Source organism: Lycorma delicatula, chromosome 1 (genome assembly GCF_047948215.1).
Source record: "Lycorma delicatula isolate Av1 chromosome 1, ASM4794821v1, whole genome shotgun sequence".
Classification (NCBI taxonomy): Eukaryota; Metazoa; Arthropoda; class Insecta; order Hemiptera; family Fulgoridae; genus Lycorma; species Lycorma delicatula.
Window position 1 is genome coordinate 340,339,233 of NC_134455.1, and position 17,065 is coordinate 340,356,297.

The 17,065-nt window shown below is 33.1% G+C and overlaps 3 protein-coding genes across 3 annotated transcripts in view; all 3 read right to left on the reverse strand.

Moving 5' to 3' along the window:
* The window catches only part of LOC142317897 (uncharacterized), a 95,188-nt gene extending 92,831 nt beyond the window's left edge, over positions 1 to 2,357 (reverse strand). The window contains exon 1 of the mRNA XM_075354436.1: positions 2,021 to 2,357. Within this exon, the coding sequence (XP_075210551.1) occupies positions 2,021 to 2,357 (337 nt within the window). The remainder of the gene's footprint in view (positions 1 to 2,020) is intronic.
* The window catches only part of LOC142334333 (uncharacterized), a 96,862-nt gene that overhangs the window by 75,622 nt on the left and 4,175 nt on the right, over positions 1 to 17,065 (reverse strand). The window contains exon 3 of the mRNA XM_075382293.1: positions 15,299 to 15,493. The gene's annotated coding sequence lies outside the window, so the exon portion shown is untranslated. The remainder of the gene's footprint in view (positions 1 to 15,298; positions 15,494 to 17,065) is intronic.
* LOC142317898 (uncharacterized) overlaps positions 15,389 to 17,065 on the reverse strand; it is a 42,986-nt gene continuing 41,309 nt past the window's right edge. Inside the window, exon 9 of the mRNA XM_075354437.1 lies at positions 15,389 to 15,493. Within this exon, the coding sequence (XP_075210552.1) occupies positions 15,389 to 15,493 (105 nt within the window). The remainder of the gene's footprint in view (positions 15,494 to 17,065) is intronic.

The window sequence follows — 17,065 nt, forward strand, 5'->3', positions numbered from 1 at the left end:
TGTAGTTATATTTTTATATAAAAATATTTCATATGAATATATTAATGGAATATTTATAATTTTAAAAGTTAATAATTTATAGTGAAGTAAAGCTATGAGTATGAAACGGCAAACAGAGGGAGTTAGTCTAGAATATACATTATTACATCAACCATCGACAAAGTAACGACTCAATACAATGCTAAACTCATACTGTTCAAAATGTGTTATACGTAACAACAAATTCAGACCTACATCCCATCCCAACAACAAATTCAGACCTACATCCCATCACCTACAATAAACATCATACCTGAAGACCGCCCTTGGCAAGACAATGCCACACCTCACAGCTGCTTGCTGTGAGGTGTGGCATACCATACCCTCGGTAGCGCAGTCACCCCCACCCAACAACGACAGTGGCACTACCACCCAACTTTAACAACTATTGCTCTAAATTAACTCCGTGACATTTGAAGAGTGCTATTGGCAAGAGAGTACCACATCTCAGGACTGCAACCATACCCTCAGTAGTGTAGTCACCCGCCCTCCTACTGACAGTGGCTTCACCACTCAACTTCAATAATCACTGCTTTTGAATTAACCAAGGCTCGTTGCCAAAATGCCTACCTCCGGCCAATCAAATGTCTCAGCCGTAACCCTAGCCATTCAGGATCCTACTCCCTTCAAACAACTTCAGCTGATTTATGTAATAGAAGGAAACCAACCTCTATTGACCATTCTCCACGAACCTTCCAATTAACTCGGAGATCCAGAAAGAAATTCACTCTCAAGTTCTCTAACTACTATGGTAAGCTCAGCCTCATAACGAGGACAGATATGGAGGACATGGTTCTTCGTATCATCAACCCTGCAATCCGGGCATAGACCTTCGAGTTGTCCCACCTGGCCTGCCAAGATGTAACCCTGGTCTTCAATTTCCTGCATATGTTCCAAAGTAAGGAGACCATCATGTTTGGAAATATAACATTCCTTACATTCTACGGCAAGAATATCTATCAGCTTAATGCCAACAATAACACAGACTGCCTCCCATGACACAGTCATGTAACCACTGACAACAGCCAACAGAAGGAGATGCAGGTCTCTCAAAAGAATGTTCCTATAACACCTAAAGATCATGCAATGAGCCCAGATAGGCGCAGTGTATAACATAATAGTCTCACTTACACCCTTGAAGAGGATACGCATGGTACAGAAATTCAACCCCCAATCGGGATAGTGAATTCCAAAATGGCAGCAACGCCCTTCTTGGCAATATATTGAAGGTGTTCCTTGAATTGAAGATTCTCATCAAGGATTACACCCAAGTGTTTCTGAGCGGAACATACCTAATGGGAAGGCTGGCTACTGAAACCCATGTTCAGCGTGAATTGGCCAGCCGACCCTTCAACATCATCGTGGTCTTTTCTGGACCAAAAATCTTCTTATGCTAGAGACTCCACAACCTCAGAATCTCACATGTACGAGCAGCTTGGAGTTTTATCGTGTTCCACAAGTCCCCCTCAACCAGCAATAGCCCATCATCTGCATAAGCAATAATGTGGCAACCTCAACTGTAACATAGAATCAAACTCAATTATCCAAAGAAGGGGACTCAATACACTGCCCTGCAGGCACCCTTTAGATAGGGTCTTCCCTACTTCCGAGCTGCTATCATGGAGGGAGACAGTTCGATGACTAATATAACTTGAGATAATCTTTATTTCATTCTACATACAACTACGTTTCTGCATTTGAAACAAGGCAGAGGGACACCATAAGTTATTAAATGCCCTGGATATAACCAGTAAAACACCTAACACATACCTACATACACTGGAAGAAGCAATATTCATTACCTTCAATATGGTGTTTTCTGTGCTCTTGCTGGGCCGGAAGCTATATTGGCTGTCCATCAATAAGTGCTCAGTAGTTAACCTACTAATAATAAGGAGATACAAAACTTTCCCAAAAACCTTTCCAATTACACGCAAGAGCATCAAAGGCTGATAAGAACTAAAAGAAGGGTCCTTGTTACCTTTAAAAAACAATATCAATTCTCCATGCTTACAACATGCTGGGAAATATCCAGTAGAAAGCATCCTATTAAAAACCCTAGTCACGGAACTGAGAATCATGGGCAATGAGTGAACAAGGAGTTCTACTGTGATACAATCATATCTAGGAGGTTTATGTTGTGTCATACTACAGACCACCTGATGAACCTCCGCCTTGGTAATCTCAAGAGACTGTACCTCAGTATGGAACTCAGCGATTCCTTGCTGAACATGTTGGTGATATAAAATTTGACCAGCCTCAGTGTCATCAGGAAGTAATTCATTTAACAAAATGTGGAGAACATGATCTTTGTCCATCACAACACCATCCTAAGCTGAAAGGACTTCCTTCCTATGATTATGTCCAAGGACTCTGTACACAACATCACAAGGGTCCTTATTTGCTTGCTTCTGAACAAATGAGCCCCAGGAATTAAGCTTAGAGAACCTAATATAATGATAGTACCTGGCTCTCTCTCTGCGATAATTTGCTAGTAGAGCCATGCACCAACCAGGATCGCCTTCATATTGTACAGCTCTCCTGAGTTGACACACAGACCACTTCATCACAGTCAAACCGAGTCCACCAGCCTGCTACATGTTCCCGGCCACAGCCCTGGGGAATGGAACTATCAGCAGCTGCTACCACCACAGAAGTAAAATTTTCTGCCAGGTCATCCAATGGGAGCTTGTCCAGGCTTTGAGAAAAGACTTCAAGCCCGGACTCAATAAAATTAGAAAATCTAAGCCAATCTGTCCTCCTCTGTGGAACAGGAAAATGCCTTCAAAACCGGTGACCAACTGGTTTGCAACATTAAAGACCTCAAAATCATGCTTTGCAATGAAACCTTCAACCAATTCACCACTAAAATCAGTGGTCCCACTGTGCCAAAAAAGCAACTTGGCATTAACATCAGCACCTATAAGGATTGGACAATTGCCTATCAATCTAAGGATCCTATCCCATCTTGCCAGATTTTTATAATTAACTTTACAGCTTTTTATTTCTTAATCATTATAGAAATACGAGCACATTATATCTCATACTTCTGTGTATCATGTAATTTCAGTTTCAAATTCTGTAATAATTGCACCTGATTCTTCAGCTCTTCACATTCAGAAGATAACTGCTGCAGCAACTTCTTTATCTTCAAGGGAGAATTGCTTAAAAAGAAAGAAACCCCCTATTTTATATGTAGATATTAAAATAATATAAAATATACATTCACATTAACTTACAATTCTTACACATACATATATGTATATTTTTAATGCATTTTTTAATATACATAAAAGAACATGTGGTGAGCGATTCATAATCAACACCCAGCAATAACTATTGAAGTTAAATTAATAATTTATTTACACTTTCTTACCGTGTAAATGCACACTGAGAAAGGATTTTTGAAATCGAGTTAAAATGGATTAAGGGGTTAATGAGTTAAAGGGTTAAAATAGAGTAACAATGAAATTTGCTATTTTTTTAATTTCTCTGTAACGAATGAAGTCATCAGCTGGATGGAAAGCTCATTGGCCAGCTAAAAAGCATCTTTGAACACCAGTAATGTACAAAGAAGCTCTTGTGGGCCAAGAAAGATGTTGCTTTCCTACGAGTCACAGCTTTATGTTTAGGACAAAGGGTTCCATACGTTAGAAAAGCATTAGATGAAAATACATCATCAGCTCATATCAAACACTCAGTTAAACATTACTCTTTGTTCATTACTTCCAGTAGATGGTATATTGAAAAGCGATGAATACACCAAGATTCTGAAGGAAAGAGTTGTGACGACTTCAATAATTCTCACAAGACAACGGAGTATTCAACAAGATTTAGTGCTATGCCATATTGCCAAAAAAAGTGGAAAAAGTTTTCAAAAAGTGAAAATATAAAGTGCTCCCATGGCCAGGCAACTCACCAGACTTAAATCATTTTGAAAAAGTCAAAAAATGACTCAAAAAAGAATTGTATCACAAAAATTGACCTATTAAAGCAATAATCAATACAGTTTCATGAAGAAACAAAAAAAAATGTGTAGTACATTTGTTGAATCAATGCTAAATCATGTAGTGATTAAAATAAAGGTCATATTAATTCATAGATATTCATAAATTGTACGAGTAAGATTTTTTTCTAAATAAAGTTACTTTTAAGTAAATAAAATCTGTGTTCGAATTAATTTGCACATTACTATGTCTTAACAGGTGTATTTTTTGCAAAATTTTTACATCAATATCTTTATACTACAAATAATGCACTTTCATAACAGATAGGTAGGTAAAATTGTGACTAGATTAGATTGGTTTCAAACATATAAACAAATTCCTGATTTCACAATGTAACCTACCTGATGGCAGTGTCTTGTATCGGTAAGCTTGTAGGCATAACATTATGAACTGTTTTTGCAGGACATTACTGGTAAAATACTGCACTAATAACTAGTAAATTATTGTGCAAAGTAATATTTTGTATTTGACATGAGACACTAATTTACAGTCAAATAACAATGCAGGCCAGTTGTAATCATTACAAATGCTATTTATAAAGCAAAACAAGGAACAAATTGATGGAAAATGATATATGCTGTATATATCCCATTCCTTTAATCAAGTTCATAGATAGTTTCTTCCTACAGTTCAGTTCATAGATAACAAATTCGGTAAATGTAACTGATTTTGTGATTTTTTCTTCTAGTAAAAAATTCATTCTTAATATTTAACAAGAAACATAATAAAAGCATATATTTGCAGAGATCGATGATTATAGTATAATCTGTAACTCACCATAATCATTAGTACAGTAAGTATATTACTTTTACAAAATTGAAAACCGGGTGCCTCAATTGCTTTAAAGGTTGAAATTATCTTGACACTAAAAGCTACAATGTTGTAAAACTAACTACCAAATCATACACGTAGGTTAATTTTAACTGAAAAAGTTTGCATACAAGTAAACCCAGAATAATGAAAAACATTCACAGCAATAGAAAAAAAAATCAATTACATAGATGAATCTTTATAATGATTTCTTCATTATTGCAGGAAATTTTAGCGGTTAGAAACACTAAACCTGCATCAAAAAAGACTAATCATACACACTGCAACTTAACTGTATCAAAACTGCTTTACAGAGGTGGAATTGTTAGAAGTAAATGTGATTATCACAGGGACTTCAAAAATTTTAAGAAATTATTTTGGAATAAATTTTTAATTAATTTGTAACCATAGCATACATTGTTTTTGGATAAACCCCTCCTCCCAAAAAAAATACAAGCATCAAAAAAGTGTAAATTTACATGAAAATAAAAAATATTATAACCAAGATTTCCAGGTCCAATTCAAATAAAATCTACCGATTGGTTGGTATTGTATTCTAGAAGTCCCATGCCTAGGGGATATAATGTTGCTGATGGAAGATGTGTTTACAGAGATACTGCCCACACGACCTCAATCCCTTGCAGCTTCCACAAACACAGGAAATCTTTTCCTGACCGTAATCCTAACAACATGATTTTTAAATTTATCCAGTTACTTTTTATTTCAAGTTCTGGAGATTACTCTCCAAAAATTAGTTATAGGAAATTGGGTCTTTGTTTCTAAACTTCTGTAAAAACTACTTAAGAAAAATTATTTAATAACCAAATAAATGAATAAATATGAAAATGACAAATGGGAAATTATCTCGCTAAGATATTTAAGTAAGGAATGGGACTTTCATAATTCAAGATAATGGCGATAAAACTTAAGTAGAGACTAGTATTTCATATTACTTCATCTACAATGAATATTAAAGATCTTCACAAATGTTAAATAATTTTTGCTTTTTAAGTAACTAACTGGCGATAAACAACAATACACATAGTACATAACAAAATTAACATTCTTCTTATTTCAATTTTATTTATTAATCTAATCAAGATTATTTTTTCTTTATTATGAAGAGAATTAAATAATTTATACCTACCCCGCTTTATAACATGATGAGTACAACAAAATCTCTCAGGTGAAGAAGAATGAGAATAATTCAGAAACCTGATAAAAAAGCTATGGGGTTTTTCTTACAGTTAATGTATCAGTTATGGTTAAAAAAAAAAACTTGACAGGGATTCTAAGAATAAAATGAAAACTAATTTTTTTCCAAATGCAAGACTAGTTCTTTAATGCTGTGTTTCAAAAACAATTATTCTTGTTAATTACAAAGTATAATAGAACAGAATCATTATATCTTAAATGCATGATTTGCCCATTGAAAAAGAATCATCAAATTATATTTTACATAATATGACGCTGTGATATGATAGTACTATCATGGCAAAATTTGCTGAAAATATGCATGGAAAAAGTTGTCACTTTAATATTAAATTACTGTTTTGCTGAAAAGAGAGTAAAAGAATGCAGAAGGATTGTATCCTTTTCAGCAATTTTTTCTTTAAAGTTTAGTAGATTAAATGAGAATATAACAAAAACGGGTCAGTTGGTTTGAGGAGTGGCTACCTACACCTTTCAAAAAACATGATTTTTATTTGAAGAATGGTTTAAGATATAAAGAACACTGGTAAGCCCGACTAAATGCTTTACTGGAGAGTGAGTGAAAGAAATGACAGTGGATTGTGCATGTTAGTTTGTCCAATCGTTATAGACCTTTTTTATAATATTATATTAAATTAGGGTTGGGCAACATGTTTGCATAAATAATGTGATTGGGACATTATTTATTTTCTGCAGGTGTGAAAGAGAATACAGAGAAATAAGACTTAGGTGGTTTGCCCAAAGCAGATAACATCTTTTGAAGTATTTTTTTAATCGACTAAATTGGTGGTCCTAATTTGGTTTTGATACAAGCTTTGAGGAAAAGCATTATTGGTTATTGAATTTAATTGTTAACAAATTACTTAAGGATCATGCATGGATATATATCATTACTTAAGGATATATATATATATATATATATACACTACATATTTGTGATGCATGATCCTTATGATCATGATCCATACTTATGTATGTGTACTTCATATTTTGTATCTACATGTGTGTAGATATGGTATTATAAAGAATAATAATGCTATAGGTTGGTACAGTATTATATTCAATGTTGTTGCTATATAAGAATTAAAACAATATGACCACGAAATGTAGAATCAGTAAGACACTTAGAATACTTTCTAAATGCACATCCAGTAGATTCACAGACCTAGCCTGTGGTTAAGTACAAACAAAGTATAAACTAAATCTACAAAGTAATATACATAAACAGATATAAATAAATTAAAAAAACACACACAACATTAATGAAGGTGTTTTAATAACTGCTTCATTAAAGCAGTTACTTTATATTAAACTAAATATTAAAATATAAAAGGCCATTTTTTCTTAAAAAGTAAAGTATACCGATTGGATCTTAATTATATTAATTTTATGATGATTTTAATAAGGTAACAAATTAGAAACTTGGATTTTAATAAGCAGATAATGTTTCTTATAAATATAGTTGTTAAATAAGGAACAAAAAACATGTAAATTTGACATAGAAATAAATATTATAAAATTATTAAATCATCATTAAATATTATTTAGAGAGAATTACAATAATCAATATTAGAAAATTTTCAATTAAGGAGTAAATTATCATCGCAATGACAACCTGATGAAAACCATTATTTCCCAGGGCATTACACTCTAACAAAGATCAAGATACATATACTAATTACTCAATTTAATTTGTCTATTTTTGAACGGGGAGACACCATAATAGTTAAACTTATATGACAAAGTAAATAATGTATGTCAATAGAGTATGAGTGAATGAATGGATATTTATTTGTGTAGAGAATTTATTCCTCATCGCCAACCTAAGATAAATAAATACTGCACTTTTAATAGCAATAAATAAAACTTAAAATAAAGCTTACAATAACCTACTATTAAATTTACTATGGCTTGTAAATTTAATGCTTCACTGTAAATGAATTTAATCTCTCAAACTATGTTAACTTCCAAAAGCTGTAGTGATGATTTGCTGCTACAGCTATTGACGTCAAAATGAAAACAAGAGATTGAAGAATGGGGCCTTGCGACTTGGTCAGGTGGGGCGAATCCCCCACAGGTCGCTACACGCATGGTATATTTCCTATAACATCTGTTTAGGTGCAGTTAGATGGGTTTCCCCCAATAGGTATATCAGAAAGTTTCTCTCTGGACATGGTGCCTTTCGGGTGAGTTTGGCTAGGTTTTATTTGGTGGATTCGAGTCAATGCCCGGATTGTGGGACTGATGATACAGTCCTCATGTCTGTCCCTGATATGAGATAGAACATTCACGAGCTGTTAGGGAACTTGAGAAATGAGAAAATACATTCCTTTCTGGATCTCCGTACTAACTGATGATCCGTGAGCAGTGGTCTATAGCGACTGGTTTTCTTCGTGCCCTTGCGGTGTTTAGGTCTGCAGAGGTAGTTTAATCGAGGTATTTGATTGTGGTAGGATCCCGAATGGCTAGGGTTCCGACCTAGGAATTGGATTGTTTGGAGGTAAGCGCATTGGCAACGTGCCACAGTTATATTGGTATTGTTTATGATTTGATTTGGGCTCCCACCGGCAGGGTAGGCCACGCTGCCTGAGTATGGTAGCCGCCCCTGCAACTGGGGGCATGGCTTCAGTCACAAATAATACCAAGTCACAATCAGGGACTACCACTGTGACTTTGTAATGCCACCAAGACTCCGTGATAGGACCAGGTGGAAGTGCAGGGTTTGTCCTCGACTCCTGCGTGGACCGGAATGAGGTTATGTTCCCCTTGTTAGGTGACCTAATTTGGTCGACTTATTTGGGAGTAGAGCTGAACTTCAATGTTGCGTAAAACATCATTTTGGCTGGTGTGTGTGTGTGTAGCACTGATTTAACTTACAACTCATTCATTTTCTACGGCATTCACAGTCACGAACAGTGTTGTCAAATTTGGACTAGGTGTGGGATCTTTACTTCCGTGGTCTCAGTTAGTTAGTTTGAGGGAATCATGCTAGGTTGGATGTGAAGATGTTCGTTTGAGACCTACGTGAAGGCAAAATTTGATTTGTATTTTACTGATGCAAATGTTTGCCGAGGCATTTACATCAGTGGCATCCTGACCGAAGCCTGGCTGATGACTGTGAAATGTAATCACTTAGAGGGTCTAAAGAAGACCTCTGGTAAAGCTCCTCAGGGCTCAGAACAGAGGGGGTGGTGTGGCAATCCGTAATGTCACAAGGTGGGTGTCTTCCCCTATGGGGTTGGGATGCTATAGCTATAACAGGAAAGTACAAGGCTCAGCTGATAAATTTTGCACACTAACGTGTTACATGGAGACAAAAGGTACCATCGAGTTGAGCATGGCAGTACATGATAGCTAAAATCCGCCTCTACAAACCTACGATAATGTGTTGAAACCATTTACCGGTTTGTTTTCGGTAATAGTTAAAATGCAGTCGAGTACAGCCAATATGTCAACATGGTTAAAACATCGCACTGTGATCAAATTTTTAACAGCAAAAAATTTGAATCCTACAAATATTTTTCATTGTTTAAAAGCAGTTTAAGGTAGTGAAAACTGTTGACAGGAGTACTGTGAGTAGGTGGACATTGAAATTTTGCAAATGTAAAGCTGGTAAAGTGATAATTGAGGACACACCTCGCAGTGAACAACCAGTTTCTATGATTGGCGAGAAACATCAAAAAGAGATGGATGATTTGCTTCAAAATGACAGGTGAATCACCCAGCAATGCATCATTATTCAATTAGGCATATCTAAAGAACAAGCTGGCCACATTATCAAGCAATTGGGTTACCATAAAATCTGTGCACAATGGGTACCATGCAACTTTCTGATGGCTCTGCAAGCTGAAGTTTGAGCCTATTTCACATCCACCACACTCGTTGGATTTTGCTCCATGTAACTTCCACTTCTTCCCTCACCTCAAGAGGGATCTCAAAGGTAATCTCATTACACTACCGACAATGTGGTGAAGGAAGATGTGACCACTTGGATTCGAGAAAGACCGCCAGAATTTTTCACATGAATTTGTCACACGTTGGGATAAGTGTACCAGTATAAATGGGGATTATATTGAAAAATAAGTACAGAATTTTGTAGGTAAGGTATTATACTTTTATCCATTTTTATTTCATTCCAATATCTATTTTCATTCCCGTGCTATGTATATATGTACAAAATTTATCAACCAAGCCTCATCATATATAGACCAGTAAAACAAGAAAAATAAGTTTTGTGGCTTGAGACATTGTTTTAACAAATTTGCTCCAAGTCCAAAAAATGTATTTTTGTCAGATGGATTTTTGTCTGCATATATATATACATACGTATACATGTTGTTCTGTTTTTTGTCTAATAACTGTGGAGATTCCATAAACCAATTTTCTTCAAACATGGCACTAGGTCCCTTCAAAGGGAAACAATGTATTAAAAAATTTGCAAAAAGGGTGGGGATATTTTGCCCTAAACAAAATTTCAAATCTTTAGTCAGGCACTTTAACAAACAATTTTTTTTATAAGTGTTGAAGTTTTTTAATCAAGATCACAAATTACCAAAACTTTTTAATTAATATTCACCTCCTCTTCAAAAAATTACTTTAATATATTTTCCTTTTTAGCTATATATTGCTTCAGAACAATAGTTAGTAGGTGTTTTTTGAATTTATATTTTCTACATCAGTAAGCGCTGAAACCACTAAACATTTTTTCCCCTCCCACTTACTCCAATGGTCTGTGATAACAAAAAATATTATTTTAATTAAAATTTTTTTTTTAAATTTAAATCCATCTTGTAAACTACCCCCATTCCATTAAAAATGTAAAATTCTTAATTTTTTGATAGTATTAATTCTTTAGTATTTTTTGAAAAAAAAAAATTAGCTAAATTTTTCACCCCCTTTCTAGAAAATTACAACTTTGTTTATTTAGAATAATGGCTGTATTATTGTACTTTTTAAACCACTTTTAAAGTTTCTTTTTTATATTTATCACCATTCAGAGAGGGACAATTTTATTAAAAATTAATTTTACCTGAAAGCTTTCCCTTGAGTATGGGAGCCCCCAAAATGAAAAAAAAGCTTTTTTCATTTTTCAAGAAACAAAAAAATAGTCCCACTGTAAAACTTTCATTAATTCCTCCACAAATATAGAAATAATCACGCTTTTTGTATTTTCTTATTACCTATGTATTATATAATTATAAATAAATATTTTTATGTAAAGATGTGAAAAAAATGAATTCACAATTTTGGTTATTGTTTTTCAATAAAAAGTAATTATTTATCATTCATCAAATCATTTATCATAAAGATGCAAACTGAGCTTAAAATAATTGAATTGAAAAATGGATTACATAACTTGACCGACTAGGAAAGTTATGGAATTCACTGCTGGCTTTTTTAAACTGTTGTAAATGCGTTTATTTTATTTAGGTCATTTCATAATTTTATACAGAGCGAGTCAAGAGAAATATTCGTACCATTCGTGCCATTTATTGATTACTTGCATAACTTAATTTTTTAAATACCACACAGATGTCCTCCACCATGTTCTACACACTGTTTTAGTTTGTCCCACAGATTTTGCATTGCTGCTTTCATCCTTTTTTCTGAGATCGCTCCTATTTATTCTTGTATGGAGGTATTGAGTTCATTAATCCTATTAGATCTGCTAATGAAACACTTTAGACTTCAGGTATCCCAGAGAAAATAGTCGCATACTGATGGCAGGCCTTTAGAAAATGTTAGCAATACATCTCCTCTTCTGGAAATCACATGACCTGAAACATCTCACAAATCATCATCGTGGATGCTCTGGCAATACAGTCAATTGCTTCACACTGCATTCAAGTCGATCATACAACAAGGCAGTTCAAGAGCAAGTAGATCTTGCAACATCACTAGATATCAGTTAGATTGACTGTCACCACTTGTAGTTCCTAGTTTCTCTTTAAAGAAATAATTCTCTATGATTCCAAAAGCTTGCCAGAGATCACCAGATGGTTACACATGGGCTGTTCAGAGGATGTATACGAAGCTGTTAGGATTTTTATCAGACCGATAATGAAAATTTTGTTTGTTCACTCTGCCCGATAAATGAAAATGCACTTCATCACCCATCAGCAGCGCCATTTCACTGGTAAGCAAGTTAATAAATTTTGCACAATATGTCACCCAATTTTCTCATTTTTATCATACTCAATTAGATTTTGCACCATTATCATTTTATAAGGATGAAATTTCAAATCCTAGTGTAAAACAGTTTTATCAATGCAGTGGGATAAACGAAGGGATACAGCATGCATTGATCCCTGAGGGCTCCACTTCATTAGCTGGCTGATTCTGACATCGTTTGGAGGAGTTCTAATGGAATGAACAGGAGCTGGTGGTTTGTTTTTCATAGCAGAAACAGTAATTCAGAGATTTTTTACCCATGACTTTATCATATTGCAGCTAGGAACAGCACCATAACATGGAATATTGAAATGCTAATGGAATAATCATTAGTAATCACTATAGTCACTAATTTTAAAATATGTTTCCACTATAAACAAACAGTATTCAGCAATCTACTGCTCTATTGTTACTGAAATGACATGGTATGCAAGGTCACAGCCATTCTGATTACCACTTACACACCAGGGTTACTGATTCAGTTCGGTAACCATTATCAGGCTCCCATGATTCACCCATCTATATGTCATGCATTAAAAATGAAATTCGTGAAAAATGTTCAATGATTTATGATCTTGAGATCAATTTACAATTTAGAGATTCACAATGGCAACACTCAGATTTAAAGGGAAAAAAATCAACCTAAGCAAAACAAATAATCCACGGGATGCTTCATGGTTTAAATTAAAAGTATGAAAATTTTACCAACAGTGGACCAAGTTTAGAATGTAAAATATAAAATTTGCCAATAATGTAAGATAAAAAAGTTTTATTTAAAACAACACTTAGCTATACGATGGTTTACTAAGCAATTTAACTGAATGATTGTTTTATAAATATATTTACTTTAATGTATTTTAGCTTGCAAATAAGAATGTAGTTTTTTTTTGTCTTCAGTCATTTGACTGGTTTGATGCAGCTATCCAAGATTCCCTATCTAGTGCTAGTCGTTTCATTTCAGTACATCTACATCCTACATCCCTAACAATTTGTTTTACATATTCCAAACGTGGCCTGCCTACACAATTTTTCCCTTCTACCTGTCCTTCCAATATTAAAGCGACTATTCCAGGTTGCCTTAGTATGTGGCCTATAAGTCTGTCTCTTCTTTTAACTATATTTTTCCAAATGCTTCTTTCTTCATCTATTTGTCGCAATACCTCTTCATTTGTCACTCTATCCACCCATCTGATTTTTAACATTCTCCTATAGCACCGCATTTCAAAAGCTTCTAATCTTTTCTTCTCAGATACTCCGATTGTCCAAGTTTCACTTCCATATAAACCGACACTCCAAACATACACTTTCAAAAATCTTTTCCTGACATTTAGTAGTATTACATATAAAATATTTTTTTTTTTTAACCACCAGAAGTGATATATAAGCTATGCTATAAAATTCATTTGAATAATATGTTAGGTAATTTTAAAATCTTTTTACAGATGTAACTAGGCTTTCTTTAAGATTTTTTTACTTTAGCCTCCATGAACACCACCATTAGGTATTTCTTCAGAGAATGAGGTGAAATGGCAATTTTGTAGCGTGTAGCATGTGAAAGTGCCATGCCTGACCGGGATGAAAGGCTACCACTCACGCCACACAGGCTGGCTTACTTTAAGAAATAGTAAGCATCTAACTGTACAGAGAAAAATGATCAATCACTTGGGATATTATGATAAACTAATTTTGCTATAATTTTTCATCATTGGCCTACAGCCCAAATTTGATTGTATCAGAGATGCATTGTATAAACATAGAGAGAATGGCTTTTTCAGATATGCCAAAGATAATCTTAGTAACTAGAACAGATAATTGTATGTTATTGTTGAAAAGTAAATTAACTAATTTTGAAAAAGATTTACATAAATTCCTCCTTCGATTATTAAATACCAAATATTTTGAATACTTTTATTTAGAAAATTAGTAATGAACATATACTAAATTTGTTAAATTGCATTTTTATACATTGAAAAATATCTATTTCATAAAAATAATCTATAATTACTTTTAAAAAATTAAAAAGTAATTTTAATATTGTTCCACCACTTTCCTAAAAAGCTGGAACCAGTCTATCAGTCTTCAAATAACGACTTGTATATATTAACCCAATCTCTGACAAATGTCCCATAGTGTGTCACAAAACTGGCAGCATCCCAATGCAAGATGGTTTGTTTTCTCATTTATTTAATACCTTGAATGCCTAGTAGAGTACAGCAGTTACTTTATATCGATAGGTTACATTTCATTTTAGATATTTTACACATACGATAGATTTATCTAACAAATTTCCCTTTTATAACCCTATTCTTTGTAACCTTCTAAGTTTGGTTATGTCCGCCATATGTCATTGTTATTGTCTACTTCGTGCATGTTTGTGTTTGGTTATTCTACTTTTCAGTGACATTTATTGTATGTTTTACTGAATTATAATTTATTTTATAAGTTTTAAGAATGGGATTTTTAAATGATGATGAGATATTGACAATAAAACATATGATAAAAGAACAGATGCATTGAAACAGACCGTGATGAATAGGGAATGAAGGATAAATTAGGCCTAACATAAATATAGTTATGTAAATATGCTAATTATGTTTTTTTTCCTTCAAGTTTCTATATTAACGCATGTTGGATATAAGGTGTTTTGTATAGCCTGGAAATTATAATATAATTATAAGTTATTTAAACTTTTTTATGGATTATAAAAATGAATTTTTTCTGTAGTTATAAAAAAAAGGAAATTTGAGTGTGACTTTACTACTGATTTTGTTGCAAAAGCTAAGTAAATTGATTTTTATGTTTAATTACAGCCTATATTTTTGTGATTGAAATGACATAAAATGAGTTAAAACTGACTGGTTCATTAAAAATAATTTTATTACTGTTTCAATAGGTTATTTTTTGCTTAAAAACTGCTTGCCAGTCAAAAGTAGTACATTACCAGTGATAGGGTTAAGCTAATCTATAAATCTATAAAAAAACATATATATATAAAATGAATAAACATATATATCAAATAAATGCTAGTAATGAATAAACTGTTGATTTGTTTCCATTACCTTTTTTGTGCTAAATACGCAGCGCGTGATAAATTATTATTTACATATAATAAATATGATAGAGCAGTCCATGCCTGGAGACCATGTTCCTCATGAGTCCAAGAAACAGGTATTAGTCTTTCCATTTCTGAAATTTGCTAGTAAAGCAGCTAATATATCGATACCTCTTTGATTACTAGGATCAACTGCATGAACCTGTCAATAAATAATTACATAGAATCACACAAATTATTGAATTTATATCATTACACATTGAATGAAATTAACATTTAAGTTACTCGGTTTAATTTTCATTTAAGTTACTTGGATTAATATCTTTCTTCTCCATTAATTCTACCCTACTGAAGGGCATTTGTATGTGTGTCTGTCCCCCTCAGCTGAGAACATGCTTACTTGATCGAACATACTGCCCGTAAAGAAATCGTCCATTTTTTTCTTAAATGTTTATAAACAATATATAAGAACAGTAACAATAATTATAAAATAAATTTTACTACTATAATTCATTCATTCAATTTCGTAGCAGATCTTAAAACACAACTATTTTTGATAAAAATAAATCGATACTGAAAATACTGTTTATCCACTTAGGATCATATATACGATTTATTTTTGGCCTTGTAGTTATAATTAAACAAACATATAGGCAAAACACATGGGTCAAATCAAGTGGTAAACAATAATAAAAATTAGAAGAATTTTGAATTCTATAAATCCTCCTTAGCAATTTATTGATTCTGAAGCTAATTTCTCTTTTGTTATTGTGTCAAAGAAGTTAGTTTTGTATTACAATAATTTATTTCATAAATTGAATATAATATATAAATAATACATTGATTAATTTATATTTAAGCTTCCAGCTTAAAAGGAGTAATATAATATAGTGAGGAGTAAGTATAATAGCTATAAAAAGGAGTAATTAATTAGTTTCTTTATATTATCTATCCCAGTTTTTCTTTTAAGCAAGACATATATAAACGACCTGATGTAAAAGATGCACCATTAGCAATATTTTGTACTCTGAGAGTACAATATTCACTGTAGTCAGTTCCCTAATGAACAGAATGAAAGTGTCATTTGTATGGCTTAATACTTACTGCCTGCATTTTAATAGACCTGGCATGCTTTTAAGCAATCACACATTTGGTTCAGAAAAATCATTGGGAAACAACTACACTCCTCACTTTCCCTAGTTATACTTGAAGATGGCTACATCAATTTCAAGAATAACTTAAAATTCAAGTCAAGTCACCTACAACCATTATGGATATATCACTTAACATAACAGACATACAAATAACTTACATGATAAATCCCCTGCAACAATGTGATATATCCAACAATATCAATGTGATATCCAACAGATCACACATAACATATAATGTAAGTAGCACAATTCACCTGGCAACAAGTCTCAAAACTCTTGCTGCAATACGATGTAATTGACTCTAAAGTAACAAAAAATTAGTAGTTTTTAATTGTCACTTACTTTTCCCCACAGAAACCATAAATCTTGGTAATTAGAACGTAAGTTCACTACGTTATTTTTATCTGTAATATGTTGTTTTATGTTAATTCTACAATCCCTGGAACCCTGATTTTGATTTTCTTTTCTAAATTCATGATTTCTGATTTTGCTTAGAACCTAACTTGAAGAAATATTAGAAACTCTTTTTGATTATAAAGAACAATATAAACCATTCCAAACTGAATAAAAATGATCACAAATCAAATTTTTTTCATAGGAATAAAGTTTTAAAATGTAAT